General features: G+C 44.1%; 1 protein-coding gene across 2 annotated transcripts; it reads right to left on the reverse strand.

Moving 5' to 3' along the window:
- Window positions 1-3,174: 3,174 nt before the first annotated feature.
- CNR1 (cannabinoid receptor 1) lies at window positions 3,175-11,337 on the reverse strand. 2 transcript variants are annotated; one of them, XM_054399106.1, is made up of 2 exons: window positions 11,288-11,337; window positions 3,175-4,657 (listed from the first exon to the last, which is right to left on the reverse strand). In XM_054399106.1, the coding sequence occupies exon 2, from the start codon at window positions 4,594-4,596 to the stop codon at window positions 3,175-3,177; it is 1,422 nt and encodes a 473-aa protein (XP_054255081.1). In that variant the 5' UTR covers window positions 4,597-4,657; window positions 11,288-11,337. The 2 variants fall into 2 exon arrangements, with proteins under 2 accessions (XP_054255081.1, XP_054255080.1); XM_054399105.1 differs by lacking the exon at window positions 11,288-11,337 and having other exon boundaries at window positions 3,175-4,455; window positions 4,531-4,596.
- Window positions 11,338-14,212: the final 2,875 nt, after the last annotated feature.

Here is a 14,212-nt window from a genome sequence, read left to right on the forward strand (position 1 = left end):
AATAGACACACCAGAAATTTTCATCGAAAGGCCAGTGCAAGAAGATGTGAATAGTAATTGCACAGCATCGAGGAGATTATATTATACAAATATACAATTAGACTACTGAGAATCTAACTCTGCACACGTGACACAGATGGTCTTGGTAGATACACGACACCTGGAGTTGGTACATATAGGTAACTGCAACTATCACTGCTTGGTGGATGACGACAGTGTGGGTGGCCGTGGAACACTGTATCATTTGGCTGTGCTATCATCACTAAGTGAAGGTAGGCAACTGCAAATCAGGAATAGCTAAAGCTGAAGTTTAAGTATCGCTTATCTTGGAAGGGCAGCAGATTGCTCTAATGAAAGAGTAGTTCTGCTTAGTGCGCACCGCGTAGGGAAATTGTCGCCACCTCTTTCATAAATGGTTCTAAGTGAACCGACACAGTTCCCAGAGCTTTAGAAAAACTCATTATGCAAATGGAGACACAGATGACAGACAGTAACGTTTCACAGGATGCTATTTCTTATTATATCAGTAAGCACCAAGTTAAGTGCCAAGACAGCCCCATTGTCCCATGATTTATCATGTAAAATTTAGAACTTGAATGAACAACAAAAGTCCACAAAGTTTGCATTTAATTCACCATTAGACAGTTTCAAAAATGGCTCTTAAAAAACCTTTACATTTCAAATGGGCTTTCCCCCCCTCCTCCAAGAGGACTGCTTTAGGATGGACTAGACCTAGATAAGAGAAAGATCTTTCAGGAGCTGCACATGCTCTGGCAATCTGCCAGTTTCAGCCGATTGCCACTAACCCCTCTAGAGCACAGTGCCCTGTCCTACTACCCAGGTAAGCTGCAGTGGAGAGGGTGGAGGAGGAAAGTATGCCTGTGTCTTCCAGCTGATGGTCAGCACCTTTCCTGACGAGATCTTTACAATGTGCCACTCCTCATCAATCCTGAACTTGGAGTCATTTACCTCCCTGCAGAGCCAGTGGCTGGAATCAGCTGGGCTGTTTGTGCTACCAACTGCTCTGACCTGCACTGAGGTATCAGAAACACCACAAGGACATTACAGCAGCCAAAGATGTAGGGTTACTGTCCTCTACCCTACATAATCCCAAGGATGGGCGGCAGGGTAGCCCAGACTCACCCCTCTTGCAGCAAGCATCAGGCAGTTAATGGGCTAAGCCACCTCTGCAGCTATTTTGGCAGAATCAGCTGTAAGAAGGGTGAAGAAGTGGTTCCAAAAAGCAAGGCAGTGAAGAAGAGACTCCAGACCTTCAGATTCAGAACGTAATTACAGAATATCCATGCCTCAAAGACTATCCAGGAACATGCTTCCTGTGAAAGTCCCGGGCTTCAGAAACAATCCTACCACAGAAGAGTCACCATTTTCCTTCAGTAATTTCTTCCTCCAAGCTGACAGCATTAAATCTTGTTTATCTGTATCCTGATTCCACAGTAAGACTCACTTCATTTCAAGCAATCGAATTTGGATACTGACAGTCTTAAAACAAATTATCATTTATTTCTGCCTTTCTCAGTTTTCAGGACCATCAACAGCCACTGCAGCTGTCAGTGGGGGCTCATGCAACGCTCTGCCTCTCGTTTCCTCTTATTCTCAAGAACAACTTAAAGGTTGCTTTCTCTAGCGCATGGAGACACCTCTCAAGAGTGGATCGAGATGTTCTTAATGTGGTACTGCTTTCATCAGTAATCAGTTGGAAGAACTCAATTTTAGAAACAGAATTTGTGTGCAAAGCGTGCAACAAGAAATACAGCTTACATTTGGTCAGTGTCCTATCTTAGTTACACTACCATGACTCACACTGATCAGTATACTTACACACACACACACACACACGCACACATACGTACACACACGGAGAGATTTATTTATTTATGTACATGCTCACACAATAAGAAAACGTCTAAGTCTGACAATATTTCCTCCTCTTTTAGCGAAGACGGGAGTTTGACATCTCAGGCTCTGAATCTGCTTAAACCTGGGATACAGGAATGCGACACACTTCAAGTATACATCAACTGCACAGTGATAACATCGTACATTGAGTCTGACACATGCTGTCTTCAGAGGTACAGCACCAACACGTGGCATAAAACCAGCTGCCCGGTAAAAGGAACCAATGTTTGGGACCTTTGCTTTTCAGTGTTCGTATCTGCACAACACCCAAGAGCAGGGCCACAGTCTGCACAACCATCAGCGTCCTTCTGTATCAACACAGTGGTTATTTAAAAGTCTGAACCAGTGCACTCCACTCTTACATTCCTCCTCTAGTCCTCTGTTGCTGTTACTCTCGTATGCATATGAAAGTGAAAGGTAGTGGGGAAATAATTTCAGTAGAAGAACACAAAGCCTCTCTTCTAAGTCCACAGAAGACCACTAAAAGTGTAAAAATTTCCAAAAATAGCTCATAGGAATTCTTCGAACACAGCTAAGTGTTTTCAACAGGGTTTACATAGCACGTTTCACATTATTTCCACATTAAGTCTACCTTATCACTTGGTTTAATCAGACAAATATCACTAACACGGAATAGAACAGCGTACAATTCACGGGACACGACACGTTTTGTACAAAACCTCTAAAACTCAGCACTGCCGCTTTTGGAATAAAGCGAAAACTCTTATTACTCACAGACAGGAAATACACTTCACATTGAGATGAACAACAGCGTTGATGACAAGGCTTTTGCTCTTAGTTGACAGTAGTAGTTTAGGATGCGTTATTTTCAATTAGGTTTCACCATTTTTTTTCATCACCACCCCCCAGTCCCTGCCCTCCCCCCCCCCACCAGAAATGAACCATTGCTAACCTGGTATTTTTCTCTGTGCTCTTTCAGGAAACTTACTATTATTCAGTAAACACTTCTTGAGAAAACAAAACAAAACAAAACAAAACACTTTTGAAAATTTAGCTTGAATCCCTAATTGTAAAACCTGGAGAACTGGCTGATGGTAATGCTCTTAACACAATCATTGCTCAGCTTACAATGACAACCCCCCCCCCCCAAAAAGAAAAGAAAAAAAATTACAGGAAGGTACAAACACGTTAAGCCACAGGTTTGGTTTTCTCTGTTGTTTGATATTTTTTTTAATCAATTTTTTTTTAAGATTTTTAAACTAACTCCTTTTCTCCCAACACTGAGAAGTCTCTGCCTTACAACGCTTCAGCAGTCGTGTCTGTGGAGACGGACATGGTAACTTTGGCAATCTTAACTGTGCTCTTAATGCAGCTCTCGGCAGCCCTGTGCACGTTGCCCGCGTTGTTGGCGTGCTTGTGCTGGCAGTCAGACTCCATGCTGTTATCCAGGGGCTGCGCCGTTCCTTCGCAGGTGGGGAACATGCTGCGGAAGGCGTGTCGCAAGTCCTTGCTCCTCAGAGCGTAGATGATGGGATTCACTGTTGAATTCAGCAAACAGAGCATGCTACAGAAGGCAAAGATAGTCTTGACGAGCTTGTTCATTTTCCCAAAGACATCGTACACCATGATGGCGAGGAGAGGGCCCCAGCATATGATTAAAACAACTAGGATAAGGACCAAGGTTTTGGCTAACCTGATGTCCATACGAGTTTGATCAGGCCTAGTGATCTGCACCTTACCATCCTCCGTGGACTGAATGATGATGCTTTTCTGCGTGCCCCGCTGAATCATGCGCACAGCATGGCTGTGAGCCTTCCACAGTATGTACATGTAAGCATAGACAATGAACAGTAAGAGGACGCTGGTGACCCCGATCCAGAACATCAGGTAGGTCTCGTCGATGAGAGGGAATATGTCTGAACAAACGGAGTTGAGCTTTTTGCAGTTCCAGCCGAGCAGAGGGAGCACGGCTATGACGATAGCAATGGTCCACATCACACAGAACGCTACGACAGCCTTTGGTCGGGTAACAATCCTTTTGTAGGCTAGCGGCCTGTGGATAGAGATGTAGCGGTCTATTGCCGTCAGGAAAAGGCTACCTACAGAGGCGGTGAAGGAGGCTGTAACTCCACCCAGTTTGAACAAGAAGACGTTGGGGCTGTCCTTCCGGTGGAAAACATGGAAATCCACAAAACTGTAGACAAAAATCACGCTGCCCAGGAGGTCAGCCACAGCCAGGCTGCCGATGAAATGGTAGGAGGGTCTACACCGGAGGCTTCGGGAGTGGAGGATGACGCACAGGACAAGGAGGTTCTCGAGGACCGTGAAGGTGCCCAAGGTGAGTGACAGCACGGCGATGGCCAGCTGCTGGCTGGGGTTCAGGATCATAAAGCACTCCATATCCATGAAGTTCTCTCCACACTGTATGTTCTCCTCATTATCCTTAAATGTGGACAGGGATTTGTTGTAAAACTCTGTAATGTTGACCTGATCTGAAGGAATAATGCTCAACAGGGGATCATCTCCTGCAGTCATTTTTTCTTGGAAAGGATCACCCCTGAAGGAAGAGAGAGGGAACTTCTGGGGATAGTATCCCAGCTTGGATGCCATGTCACCCTTCATGTCTTCGTACTGGATATCGTTGGAGCCCACGTAGAGAAGATCTGTTGTGATTGTTCGGAAAGTTGTATCTGCGAGGCCATCTAGGATTGACTTCATAACCCCAGTCTTGTTGGTTGCAGAGAGATTTGGGGGAGGGAAAAATGCATCAGAGGAAATCCTAGAAGGGGAAAAAGATGAGACTTCGTTAAAATAAACAGGCAGGCAAACTTCACAAAAAACTTAGCTGAACTGTGTTAAACAGTATTGACCTTTCTTTGTATTGAGTACAGGCCTAGCCTTCACCACCTGCAGGAGTCTGGGTAGGGTGTGTTGAGCACTCTGAATGAAACTACCTGGATTTCACTAAAACTGATTGATACTAAGAAGTGACATGGAAAACAGAAGAGCAAGTAATTAAATATTCCACAGGAAAGTAATTTTCATTTCTCATCAAAACCTTCCAAGCCGCTCCAGCAGAGAGGTATTTTTCTCTACGTCTTAACTCGGCTTCTGATTGCAAAGTACCCTGCAGCCCAATATTCCTCGGGCTTGCTTCATTTAGGTAATACCAGGTGCCACTGCAGGAGCAGCATTAAACTTAACCATCACCTTCATTGCTTTTCTTTCAAAAGGCACTGAGGGTTTTGAAAACATGACAACAGAGAGGGAAATGGGGAAAAGCCCTGCACTCTCAGTTTCACAAATCGCCCAGTACCCCTGTCTGTTACCCTGTCACGGCAATCTGAGGTACACTGACATCCTGAATTTGTTATTGCAAAGTTATTAGCAAGGGGATATGGCTTAGGGAGTGAACTTTATAGGGCAGGGTTATAAGTTTTGGATTTGGTGATCCTGAGGGTCTTTTCCAACCTGAATGTTTCTGTGATTCTGTGAAGGTATTTAACCGACAAACACAGGGATCTTGATATGGGTTCATTAGTCTACTGCTTTCTGCTAAGCAAACCAAGGTAACTGGGATGGTTTGGGCTATATGGGGAAGGTGGGTTGTTACCCAGCCCTGTCCACAGTTTCAGGAAAGTGACCAGCACTGCTAAGTCAGTGAGTGCAGCAGTGATCCATTCTAGGCAGATCAGAAGCCTTGGTCAGGGCAGTTCACATTGGCGTAGGAAAAAATGGCACCAAGTTTGAGTGAGTCAGAGTGCAGCTCAGGCTAGCACTCCACACAAAAGGGACCAGGAGCCACTGGTCTTGTAAGAAGCATGGAAATACAGATCATCCTACTGGCAATGTTCTCAAAAACGTTCTGTCTCCTCAGAAACAGGGATCCCAGCAGAAGGCCCACATGTAACCAGTGGTCTCTGAGTCTGGTCATGCCCAGCCTTAGTTCATGGATGGTGATTAATTGCAAGGTGTAACTCCTGGCAAGGGTACCCTTAGCAGAGCATCCTCATCAGCATCTGAGCATTTTACATGCATCACAGAATCGGAGAATTCCAACCCTAAGGGTTGGAAGGGACCTCAAGAATCATCTAGTTCCAACCCCCCTGCCATGGGCAGGGACACCTCACACTAGACCAGGTTGCTCAGAGCCTGGCCTTAAAAACCTCCAGGGATGAGGCTTCTACCACCTCCCTGGGCAACCTGTTCCAGTGTCTCAGTTCCTCACAGTGAAGAACTTCTTCCTAAGATCCAATCTGAATCTACCCATTTCTACTTTTGTTCCATTCCCCCCTGTCCTATCATTACCTGACACCCTAAAAAGTCCCTCCCCAGCTTTCTTGTAGGTCCCCTTCAGATACTGGAAGGCCACAAAAAAGTCTCCTCAGAGCCTTCTCTTCTCCAGACTGAACAGCCCGAACTCTCTCACTTTGTCTCCATAGGAGAGGAGCTCCAGCCCTCTGATCATCCTGGTGGCCCTTCTCTGGACATGTCCCAGCACATCCAGATCTTTCTTATAATAGCGGCTCCAGAACTGGATGCAGTACTCCAGGTGGGGTCTCACCAGAGTGGAGTAGAGGGGGAGAATCCCCTCCTTCGACCTGCTGGCTATGCTTCTCTTGATGCAGAGAGATAAATGAGCCTACCAGGCGAGGTGCCTCGCTAGACCTGTTGCTTACAAACAGGGGAAGACTGCTGGGTGATAAGGTGGTTGGAGGCTTTGTAATCATGAAATGATAAAATTCTCAGTTCTCGGTGCAGTAAGGAGGGCTGTCAGTAAAACCACTACAATGGACAGACTTCATGGAGGGCAGACTTCAGACTGTTCCGGACACACTTCAGACTGCTCAGGGCACTGCTTAAGAGTTTCTTGGTATCAATATGTAAGACAGGTCTTAGAGCTCTTCTTGTGCTGTGCTCCTTTATATAACTTTACCCATATTAACATACCTTGAATATGCATTGAACATCTGCTTTATGGCCCCCTTACACCATCAGAGTGGCTGAGAGTGGTCTGAATATAAATAAGAGCCAGAACCATTGCTTCCGTGTGCTACAACTATCATGCATCTGCTATGGGATATCTTGATAATTCCATCAGCAACAGGAGCAAAACTGAGCTTCTTCGTGCTTTTAGAATGGGGGAAATATTTTTGGGATACTCAAGAAATCCCAGATGCTACACATGTTCAAACTTGAACATAGAAGGTTTCACCTCAACATGAGGAGAAACTTCTTTCCAGTGAGGGTGACAGAGCACTGGAACAGGCTGCCCAGGGAGGTTGTGGAGTCTCCTCTGGAGACTTTCAAAACCTGTGTGGACTACCCTAAGTGATCCTGCTTTGGCAGGGGGCTTGGACCCGATGATCTCGAGGTCCCTTCCAGTCTCTGATATACTGTGATAGGCTTTCTACTGACTTAACCTGTTCACTTTACACAACTGAAAATAAACAGCCAGAAAGGCTATAGGAGATAATCTGCCAAAACACAGAGTACAGGTCACTTCAGCTCCCAAAGAGGAGACTTGCACAGTAGGTACCACAGCTCAGCTTTCTCATGAAGACTAAAAAACAGAAAGGCCAATACTCAAAACCAGAAGACATCATGATAATTTCCAAAGGACCACTTGGCTGATGAGACACTTATGCTGCACTTACACATAGCATCTGAGCACTCAAAGACTTTTTTCCTGCAGTTCTTTAGAGCTCTGCATTTGATTCAGGACGCCTGGACATTGAGTGTTAATGGGAATATATGAACCCAGACTTCCAGAAGACCTCCAGTGCTGCAAGCAAGGACCAATATAAACAACCCCTACCCAGAAATGTTTGTTCAGCACACAACATAATTACTGGACAGACAATATTAAGGAGTTTAATTTGGAGGCTGTGTGCAGTGAAGGAGGGAAATATCACTGAGTTACACATAGGAGTATAAGCCCTATGAAGAGCAGCTGAAGGAGCTGGGGTTATTTAGCCTGGAGAAAAGGATGCTTAGGGGAGACCTTATTGCTCTCTTCAACTACCTGAAAGGAGGTTGTAGACAGGTGGGGGTTGGTCTCTTCTCCCAGGCAACCGGTGGCAGAATGAGAGGACACAGTCTCAAGCTGTACCAGGGGTTAAGCCTGGATGTTAGGAAGAAATTCTTCACACAAAGAGTGATTGGCCATTGGAATGGGCTGCCCAGGGAGGTGGTGGAGTCACCATCCCTGGAAGTGTTTAAAAAAAGACTGGATGTGGCAATTAGTGACATGGTTTAATTGATCAGATGGTGTTAGGTAATAGGTCGGACTTGATGATCTCAGAGGTCTTTTCCAACCTAGTTAATTCTGTGATTAAAAATTAACATCAATAGCCTAATACCTAAGATACTTTTCTCCCAGAAAGTGCTTTGCAGCTGTTCTAGCAGAATTTGCAGATTGATAGATTCATACATTTATAGAGTACCGGGTTGGGAAGGACTTCAAGGATCATCTAGTCCAATCTTTCAGGGTAAGAATACAATTTAAATGCAATGTTACATGTTGCAAAAGATGACTGTGCTGAGAACAGACAAATCTGCTTTGGGTGAAGTCTGGCAACATTAAACTTGGCATTATAGCACCAGTTTAAAACCAGGAGGGAAGAATGTGTTGTTTCTAAACTACCCGAAAAAAAGGTTAAATAAAGTAGTTATATAAACATGTAAAGATGGCTGTGGTATTCTTTGTTATTCCAGCTCATTTCTGACATAAGACAGACAACCATTTTAATGATTAAAGCCAGAGCCCCATGTCGAGAAGATTATGTTTGAGTAGAGCTTCAAAAATTGTATGCAACTGAGCACTTCTGCTCAGACAGACAAACAAATTGTTCTTAGGTAGCTGGTCCCTGCTGGAGTCATGTTAAGTATAGACTTCTTCAGAGTGAGGTGCAAGCCACTGCACAACCCCTACCTTTGTTTGAAATACAAATGAAAACATGAATTCCTGCGTGCTCTTTCGAAGGTGGCAGTGAGTTATGTGACAATATCACTATGCATGCATATGCTATGCTAACAACGTGGTTAATGGGATCAGCAGAGGCAAGTCTTACTCTGAATTTCAATGATTTTTTTTTTCCCCTCTGCATTTTTACGTTGAGATTATTACAGTAATTTCCACCTTATTGTCTCTGCAAAGAGAGTTTTCTTTGAGAGTTCTTGGGAGTTCATTAGTGGTGTAGTTTAGACTTTGGGGGATGCAGATGACATTAATTTTGGTTTTGTTCGCTGCTGGGAATATCATAATTGGCAATTTCTAGCAGTATGTGTGCATGCACCTATTGAAGCAGCAGTTGATTTTTATTAAAGTTGTAGTAAAACCACCGTTCCCCTGATCTGGAATTGCACTTTACTGGAATTTTGTTTGTTCTAACATAGATACCAGCTCGTCCCAGTACAAACTACAACACTGAAATGCACTGAAGTGATCAGCAAGGTTTCCCATGGCTGTCTAGTGAAAACAAGACTGGAACTTTGGTGCCGTGGTTATCAGGAGAGCCCAGGTCACAGACCGAGGTGTTGTACAATTTAACACAGACTGAAAAGCCAGTGGCAGAAGCAGTGGTCAGGTTCTTGTTTTTTGTTTGCTCAGCTGCATGTGCAGAATAAATTTTGGCTCTGAGCTCTTCTCTCTGAATCTGGAGTGGCGAGCAGGCACTGCTCACTAAAATGGAGCACTCCACACCATGTGGCCACACTGCTCTTTGCAGTTGGCTTCAATGCAACCCAAATTGTTCAAGACTCATGACCATCTGGGATACCCTGGGAATTTCTGTGGCTTCTCACAGTCTCCCTAGAGGACTCGCCCTGCAGAGATCTCTCCCTCTCTGGAAAGTGATGAGGTGAGAGACGAGTGCTGCAGCAAGGTCCCCTCACAGGTGAGGCAGCAGCAAGGGAGAACCTCTGTGCCATGCTGGAATCCACTCTTCCAGCAGCACCTCTGGGTCTGCAAAGCTCTCAGCTTCATGCCTTCTTTAAATGAGCTCCACTACCTCACTCATTTGAGAACAGTTTTAAAAAGCACTCAAACATCCGCTAAAGATGAAGAAGAGCTCACACTGATGCCAGCACTCAAAATTATCCATCTATTGCCACGACTGCATGCAGCAACTTGTAGCAAGCAAAGAATTATGATTACAGATAAGGATTAAACAATAAATAAGATTCTCAAGGATCATTTATCTTGAAGACCAGCACCAGAAAACATAGGCTGAACACCATTTTAGGATTTTCTCCACCAACGGGGGGTTGTTGATGGGCACTGCCAGAGCAGCTGTGCAAAGTGACTGCCACTAGATGGAGTGGCTTTTACAAACACTCCCTTAGCAGTCTGCAGAGACCTGGATTTTGCTTTCTCTAGCCCGTTTTTTCCAGCCTGCTTTACCCTGGGTTCAAACATATGAGGTGTTAAATATCAGCTGAAGATCAAAGACACAACTTTGTAAGGCTTTGTCCTCAAAGCGGAAGAGTTAATGAAGAGTTGGGGGTGCAAGTCTTACTGCTGCCACTCACTGTGTGGTTATACAGCCTTAAAAGACATTTGGATGCTATCAAAATATTAAGACCTCAAGGTAAAATACAAAATATCTAATGGATAAAAGGCTGGTACGTCATCTCAGACAAGAGGAAGACTTATACCTGCCCTGGACTTCTTGTTGGTCCATTGGACCAGTTCACTTAGGGAACAGGAACACAACTTTGTTAAAATCTATTACCTATCTCCTTCTGCTGTCCTAGGGGAGAGAGGGAGAGCTGGAAAGTTTTTATCATTGTCTAAAAAAAAAAAAGAAAGGTTGAATTTATTACAAATTTCAAACCAGGCTGATTGATAGAGCAAGTTTAATAGCCTGAATAGAAACAATGAGTATTTGCATTCTTCCTCAGAAAGTAATTATGAGCAATACAATGATGCTACTGATAACTCACAAAAATGTTGACGTGGTGAGGAAAGGAATCAAAACAAGAAAGAGGAATACACAATCAAACCTTCTAGCTTCTGTTTTAGAAAATATTTTGATCTCCATGTCTATGTATTTCTTCTATGACACAGCTAATTAAGAATGAGCTATAGGACAAGAAGGTATAATTAAAACGTAGTTTTTGAATGCACAAAAAGATGCAAATTCATTCTCCTTGCTTACATGTTATAAGGTTTGCAAGTCCTTCAAAGAAAGGCTTTGTATTCTGCTAAGTATGCATAGCACCCAGCACACTAGGGCTCCTACCAAACTGGGTCCACAAAGTATTAGCACAGAAGAAAACAGCAGTAATTTATATTCGCGTATAGTCAGCTGAAAGTGTGAGAGAAATAAGACCTACCACAGTAACTGCTGGCCTCCAGGAATTAGAACTGTCCTATAAAATGAAAATTTATATGGCTAATAATTACCTTATCCCATATGGCGATGAACAATACTGCTTCGAGGACAGAACAAGGTTTCTAAGCCTTGGGAAAGAAATGTGCAGCCTGAGAAATGGCACTCTCAGGCTCACCACACCAAGCGAGGAAAAAAACACATGTTGACAAGAATGTGAAAGCAATCTTACCCCTATACTATCTCCTGTTTCACTACTCTATCTCCAGCACTGTGCTACTCCTAGGCTATAAATGGCAAATATGCTGTCACTCCTAATTCAGGAAAACTTCCATTCACTTCAGAGGGAATTTGCGTGAGGGACGGGGAGGGAGCACAGACACTGGGGAGAAGAGCAAATGAGTGATGCTGTCTTCTAGTACAGCAAGGCACTATCAGCTATGGGGTAAACTGGGGCATGCGAGTTCTGAACCAAATTTTGTTCTTATCTAAGACGATGACATCTTTGGTAAGCTGAACCTTAATTAGCAAGAAACCACAGCTACATGGTTATTTACGTTAATTTAACATACCGTTTGCACACTACGGGGTAGGGGTTGGGTTGTTCTAATCTGGGGGCAAACTGCCCCTATGTGACTCCCCCCCAGCATCCAGCAGCTGGCAATCTGAACAACAAAAACAAAACAAAGGGGGAAAGGAGAGCATTAGTCAGTGCATGACAATTGTTTTAGAAACATTATTTTCTCCCTCCAAGGTCGTGCTGCTGAGATGTGTATAATAGTTTGAGCACAGGTGACTTGCGGCAGACACAAAAAGAGACTGTGTCTTACTGCCCAGACAGCCAGGGCATGCGTGTGTGTCCAAGATCAGAGGGGTTCCAATGTGAGGTTGAAGTTAGTGCAGGCAAAGGACCTGAACTTTGCTCTCCAGGTGAGCATGCTGACAGCGTCTCCGTTCTGCTGCCCATCTCTAAATGGCTCAAATTCTTCCATGTTGGATCAAGACTTAAACACCCAGAAACAAAGGCACTAACTGATACTCCAGCAGGCAGGGTGCACACCTGGTATGTGATAGGCTTAGCCTGAAGCCCTGTCTCTGAATTAAGCAAAGCAAGGATGTGTCTCCCACATCCCACACAGCCACAGGGCGAAGAGCAGGGACAGCTGCACTGTCTGCCTGCAAAAAGCCCTTGGAGTTGCTGAGTTCACTGAAAATCTCTCAGCTTGTGAAATACAAACCCCTACACACACACACTTCCTACCAAGTCAGAGATAATACTGAAGTCACGAACTGGGAAGGGGTCTGACAGGGTCACATGAATGGAAAACTATAGCTACCTGGTCCGCCTGGGTTTTGAGAGAAAGGAAGGAAGGCACAGGTGGCTATCTTAAAACAATGTGGGATTTTAAGATCTGTTACAGTTCATGTATCTTAATTTCATCTAAAGATAAAGTTTTGAGAAAGGATGATGAGGTTTGCTGAAGTATGAAAGGTTCAGATGAAAGGGAAATGGTGTCGCGACAGTGACCTGTCCCTTGCTTCAAATCACCTCCAGTTTAAGGACCCATTTCCCAATAAAGTGGGAAACAAGCAATTCAAAAAGTTTGATACAATCCTATGGGATTTACATTTTAAAGAAAATGGAAGAAAGCTCATTAAGCTGGGTGATGTTGAACCCTCAACCTTATTCTTTTTCACAAAAGGTTTTCTTGGATTTCAATATTCCAATAGAAATTGCTTTGTTTCCAGCCTCTTCTCTAGCCATTGTCTAGTACCAGACATGAACATTAAATGAAGACAGAGAAGTCCAGCCAGGTACAAAAGAGAGGGGGGCTGAACACTCCTGAAGTACCTAGAAGAGACAGATGTTTAGCACACAAAATGTAGTTGAAGGGAGAAAAGCCATTTGAAAGAGCAGAGCTGGACACAGAAGATCAGGCTCCACTGGATGCTAGCAGATAAAGGTCCCTAGAGGAATGTGTAAGATCTAGAGGATGAAACTGATGGAAACCCACATTTATTAGGAAAGAAAAAAAAAAACAAATAACAACAGAACAAACCCCAACAAAATAAAGAGATAACTACTTCAAGAAAACAGCTTCCTCGTAATGGCCTGAGAAGAACAAACAGATCAAGAATTGCAGCAGGTAATACTAGTGAACTTTATTAAAAGAGTAAGAATTAGAGACAGAAAGGTAGCAAAACCATTAAGCTCCAAGGATAATGCATAAACTGCACACAGTGCATGTCTGTCTTCCTCCTCCCACAACAAATTGTAGCTGTAACAGATTTTAATGAAAGGCTTTTCAAGGTAGCAAGGAGATGCTGAGAGCAAGGGTAATGCAGGTTAAGTGATTGGTGTGGAAGGGACTGGCAGGAGAGAGGAGAGAAAACTACTGTCCTCATACAGGAAAAAGTGTGTCTCCAGGTGAGAAGGCAGCAAACTGGGGAAAGGTAATAGAGGAAGACCCAAGTGGAAGGAGCCCCTAGGAGGCAGGGATGCAGATTTCAGGGAAAGAGAATTGCCTTTGTGATTGGCTTGGGGAAAGCAGATCAGGGGAAGGAGAAAACTCATGAGAAAAAAACCTCCTCTCCTCTTCTGAGCTACACAAACTTTTGAGACACCTCTATAAGCTGAAGAATACAGCTAGTGGGATTTTTCAGATCTGACCATAAAGAAAGAACAGACCCACTGCTCTGCAGGCAATGGACTCACTCTTTTGAAAGTCCACTTCTGACCTGTATTCAAACACCAGAGGAAGACGCAAAGGGCTCTGAGAAGCCATCCTTGGTAAGGTCACAGAAAAGGGCAGTGCTGCACACACTGACATGTGGGATCAAGCTGGGGATGATCAGGAGAGCTCAGCTGAGTAAATCTGGCCAGGGACATTAATGAAAATCAAACAGTTTAAGGAAAATTAAGTGCAGGATACAGACCTCAGAGGTGGAGAAGAGAATTACACAGACACAGCATTACACAGAATCAACCAGGTTGGAAG

Source organism: Indicator indicator, chromosome 2 (genome assembly GCF_027791375.1).
Source record: "Indicator indicator isolate 239-I01 chromosome 2, UM_Iind_1.1, whole genome shotgun sequence".
NCBI classification, from domain to species: domain Eukaryota; kingdom Metazoa; phylum Chordata; class Aves; order Piciformes; family Indicatoridae; genus Indicator; species Indicator indicator.